Source organism: Lolium perenne, chromosome 6 (genome assembly GCF_019359855.2).
Source record: "Lolium perenne isolate Kyuss_39 chromosome 6, Kyuss_2.0, whole genome shotgun sequence".
NCBI lineage: Eukaryota > Viridiplantae > Streptophyta > Magnoliopsida > Poales > Poaceae > Lolium > Lolium perenne.
In genome coordinates, this window is record NC_067249.2 from 80,695,343 (window position 1) to 80,700,357 (window position 5,015).

At 52.0% G+C, this 5,015-nt stretch overlaps 1 protein-coding gene across 1 annotated transcript; it reads left to right on the forward strand.

Annotated features, from left to right (window-relative positions):
• Window positions 1-2,218: 2,218 nt before the first annotated feature.
• On the forward strand, window positions 2,219-3,710 carry LOC127310434 (probable F-box protein At4g22030). The gene has a single exon (XM_051341114.2). It carries the CDS (start codon window positions 2,336-2,338, stop codon window positions 3,596-3,598), a length of 1,263 nt encoding a protein of 420 aa, XP_051197074.1. The 5' UTR covers window positions 2,219-2,335; the 3' UTR covers window positions 3,599-3,710.
• Window positions 3,711-5,015: the final 1,305 nt, after the last annotated feature.

Genomic DNA, 5,015 nt, shown 5'->3' on the forward strand with positions numbered 1-5,015 from the left:
CTTGTCGCCATTGCCGCAGCACCTCAGCACCCACGCGCGCCTATAAAAGGAGGCATCCATCCGTCGATCAGAGCACACCACAACACTCCCCTCTCCTTCCTCGACCTCCTAAGCACCTCACCATGCTCGATTAGCCACTGCCGCCGCCCAATCGACGCATCACTGCCGCGGAAGCCCTGCAGCAATCGCCGGAGAAGGAGGCCGCCCCTGACGACGCCACTGCTACCAGGAGCCTCGCCGTCGTCTACAACCTCGTCAAGCACATTGCCAACCCTAGCTGGAGCCACCGTAAGCCCTCCGACCCCTACCTGCGCCGCCGGCGAGCTTCTCTCTCGCCGTCGACGACGACACGCGTGAGCCGTTCGATCTAGTTCTAATCCAACGTACCGCGATGCTCCATACCGTTTCGGGTTTAAAGAGCCGCTGACATGCGGGACCCACGCTGTCAGGCGGCCCACTCGCACTGGATGCGCTGTTGGGCTGAGCAGGCCGTTAATTTAAAAACCTGGCCCGTTAGCACTTCCCGCCAGCCCGTTTAATTCAAATTTCGTTTAATAAATTTAGTTTGAATTCAATACTGAACCCAACTTTGAAAATTCATAGAATCTGTTTGCCTTGGCCAAATTTAACCAACTTTATATATTTGGAAAGCTAGTAAAAGATCTACATTATGCCACTGGTCTCACCTCGAGATCTGTTGTGGAAATAAAATGATAAAAATAAGAATGCAGGGACTTTTTCATATTCAAATAATTATTAAAAATCAACCAAAATAGATATTTAATTAATTCCAACTCCTATAGCTCACATTTGACTTACACTAATTGTTTCTGCAAGAAAATGGTGTGGTCACTTTGCATGATCATGCCCTAGATTAATTAATGGACCAAATGGCTAGTTTAGTTAAGTGATATTGTCCAAATATATTATGTAAGTCATATGAAGTATTTTACTTCATTTAAATATTGTCCCAAATGAATTCATGTGATGTTTGCACCTCTGGTCCAAACACTCCTATATGAATATTTGGAGATTTAAATCATTTGGGGAATTATAAAATAGTATGAGGTGATTTACCTCATTTAAATCATTCTCTCAAATAATCATTCCCTCCTTGGGCAAGGCACTAGAATTCTTATCTTTCTTCATACAATCCTATCCTACATTTATACCATACAAGTCTTACTTGTTGTGTTTCCAAAGATTGATTTCAAATGGTATAGGTGAATCAAACTACTAGAGTAGCAAAGTTAGTCTTATAGATAGCAAAGCAATGTAGCACCCCTCACGATTAGTGCTAGTGCTAAAATACTAAAACTTGACTACTCTAGATGGGAACATATGAATGGTTGAATTTGAAACCTTGGAATGATGAAACACTATCACGAGGATGACCAGCAGGACGCCTACGACAACTAGGGGTTTCTGACGTCAAAAGTTGGCCTGTGGACTAGAGAGTCCCTTTACTATTACGCTTCCGCTATGTATGAACTTGTGTATGTATGTTGATTGATAGATCAACTATTTATGTAAGATGAATCATGTGATTCAAGATTGTAAGACATTATGGCTTGTAATAATAATGACTGTGATATTCGACTATTATGCCTCGCAACAACATTATCCTGGGATTGCGATGAATGACATAATAGGTATCTGGACCTAAAAATCCGGGTGTTGACAATGGCTGCCGGTGATTGGGGGGGGGGGGGGGGGGGGGGGGTGCGATCTGGAGAGAGGCTCAAGGATTGAAGAGACTCCGTAGGGTATTCGGTCACATGTTGGATAGTTGTTCTGTCCTAACCGAAGCATTTAATTAGTCAAACTTATAAAACTTCGACTATGAATATGAATTAGTTATTTCTATTTTTTTTGTTTTTAGTTGTGTGCATCCGTATTGTAATTTGGATACTATGTTGTTATAGAGGATATATATAATTGGTATCTTCACGATATTAATATATATTTTTACCAAAAACAAGAAATAGCAGTGTGTTTGAGTGTAATTTGTGGTGGATTATCCATGCATGCATGGACCAGGGTAGTACACGGTGACCTGCTTGGCTTGAACTAGTACTGATTCCCTCCGCAGAAACGGTCTCGTGGATATTGTCTTCGATCGAAACACTCTTCATAATATACCCAGTCAAACATCACCCACCCACCCCTATAAATACCACTGCGCCTCCATCCCAATCCCACATCCTCTTCGTCGTTCATCATCTACACGGAAGCAGCAGCAAAGCTTGAAGCCACTTCGCCATCGAAATCCGCTCCAGTCTCCAGTGAAGCAAAGCAAAGGAAGCAACAACCTTCGACACGCAGAACTCGAGCCATGGCGGCACTCCAGGCTCAGCGCCTCTTCTTGGCCCCGTCTACCTCCTCTCCTTCTACTTCCGCCGCGCGGCCACGGCCACGGCGGAGCAGCGTCGCTACCTGCCGCGCCGCCCTGCACGTGCCCTCCGGCATTCACACCACACAGGAAAACCTCAACCTTCAGGTCAACTGGATCGAGACGCCGCGCGTCCCGGCCTCCCCTTCGGCTGTCGTCTCATTGGAGAAGCTCCGTGCGATCGCGGATGCCGCGGCGGACCGCGCCGAGATGCACGACATCATCGGCAGGCAGCGTGACAACTGGAACCACCTCCTGCTCCACTCCACCAACTCCCTCACGCTCGCCGCCTCCGCCATGGCCGCGCTCGCACCCGCCGCGCCGACCATGGTCGCGCTCAAGGCCTCCGCGGGCGTCCTCCTGGCCACCGCTGCCGTGACCATGGCCGCAGTCAACAAGATCCAGCCCTCGCAGCTCGCCGAGGAGCAGCGCAACGCCACGAGGCTGTGGAGGGAGCTGGAGCGGGAAGTCCGCGCCGCGATCGCGCTCAGCGTGCCGACGACCAAGGCCGACGTGCAGGAAGCCATGGACCGGGTGCTCGCGCTCGACGCGGCCTACCCGCTGCCGCTATTGCCCGGTATGCTCGAGAAGTTCCCCAAGGCTGTCGAACCCACGCGGTGGTGGCCGAGCCGTCGGTCCACGCAGCCCAAGAAGTCCAAGAGCTTCGGCCGCCGCGGCGGAGTCGCGGTCGCTTCCGGCAACGGTTGGACCCAAGATCTCGAGGACGAGATGCGAGGCCTCCTCCGGGTCATCAAGGCCAAGGATGAGAACGAGTTTCTCACGGTGGGCAAATTGGTTCTGAACCTCAACAGAGGCCTCGCCGTGGCTGGCCCGGCGCTGGCCGGCACGGCCGCGCTCGCCTCGGTGTTCATCGGCACCGGCGAGGCTGGTACGTGGGCGACAGGCGCTGCCGTCATCGGCGGCGCGCTGGCGGCGTCAGTGAACACGGTGGAGCACGGCGGGCAGATGGGCATGCTCTTCGAGTTGCTCCGCAACTGCGCCGGGTTCTACCGCAAGATCCAGGAGGACATTGAGGCTAACCTCAACGAACCCGACGTGGAGCGGAGGGAGGGCGGCGAGTTGTTTGCGACAAAGGTTGCGTTGAAGCTCGGCCGGAGCCTGTCCGACCTCAAGCAGTTCAGGAAGATGGCCTCGCCGTGCGTCAGGGACGAGGACATCAAGGAATTCGCCGGGAAACTCTTCTAATCAACTCACTCGCTCACACTACTAGTAGCTGACAGATCGGTGTAGATAGAAATTCTATTGATTCTTTTGTATAGATCAAAACTGAAATGATAATTCTTATCATTCTTTACTTCAACCCCCATTTCACAGTATACTGGCAATTTTGAACAGAGAATCCGACATTACATTTCGGGACAGTTCTGAATTTGGCCTGGGACCCGAGCTAAACGCTGAAAGTTTGCGTCATCTAACGTGTGAATTGAGCTGAGCCAGCCTGCATTTCATACTTGTTTCTGTTCACGCAAGATAGTACAAAGCAGTAACAAAGAACTTTGCTCCCAAAGGACAAATCGAACACTCTAGAAAAAGCACTGTCCGCCCCTTCTTCTCTCCCACCCCCTCTCCCCCCACCCCTTGTTCTGCTCGTTGACTTTCGAAGACCAGGCCGAACCCAACCCTTCTCCGGCGGCTCTACTGGCCGGAGATGGGGAGGGGGACGCACCGGAGTAGTAGGTTGGTGTAGAGATAGGTTTCTCGGCGAGATGCCGTGGTTTTGGAGTAGCGTGCCATCTTTTCTAGGCAAGATCTGGTGCGGTTGGTTGTGGTGGCCGGCGGTCGGAGATGGCGGCACCTGGTTCTGCCTCAGAGATCTCCATTAATAAGCCCAAGGTCTGCTCCCTTTCTCTGTTTTACGTCTTCGCTCTGTTCGTCCTTCTCCTGCCGGCCGCCCGAGGTGGTGAGGGGTGGGGAAGGATGATTCGAGCGGATGTGATTCAGAGAGGATCAGGTACCTCTTCCTCCCGGTGACTAGGTGTGGCACCGGCGAGCGGCCGATGAGCGGCGATGCCAAGCCCCTCAGGTGGGGGTGGATATCGTCTGCTCCTCCTGCCGAGGCCCTCGGTAATAAACACCTTTGGGTGTCCTCGGCATCCTTGACATCGACCTGGCCGGCCGTGGAGGCGAGGAGGAAGATGAAGACGGCGACGACGGTGTTGGCTTCTGCGGCCAATTTGTGCCGAATCCTCCCTTCTCCGACCATCTCCGCCCACCTTCTCCCACCCGTGGCAGGAGTGTTGTGTTGGATGGAGGGTTACTTGACATTGACGGAGCTAGTGAGAATTCTTGCGTCTGGGATTTCCGAAGCTTGGAAACAACTTCGGCGAGCTTCATCTCGAACGGGTGTGTGTCATCTGTTAAAGCCGGTGAGCTCCGACATCCTTTCAACCTCCATCGGAGGCCTTCTTTTATGTCAACGGTCGCGCCCAACGGCGGCATTGAAGCAAGTGGTTCCATCCCCGCGACAGTGCTCGACGCGGTGCAGCTGACCTCCGGCTCGGCAGAGGAGATAGGGAGGGACCTGATTGCTTGTCAGATCTTTCAGAGAGGTCTCCTATACATAAACCGGGGACATATGTATGATTTTCTTAATCTTTTGGGG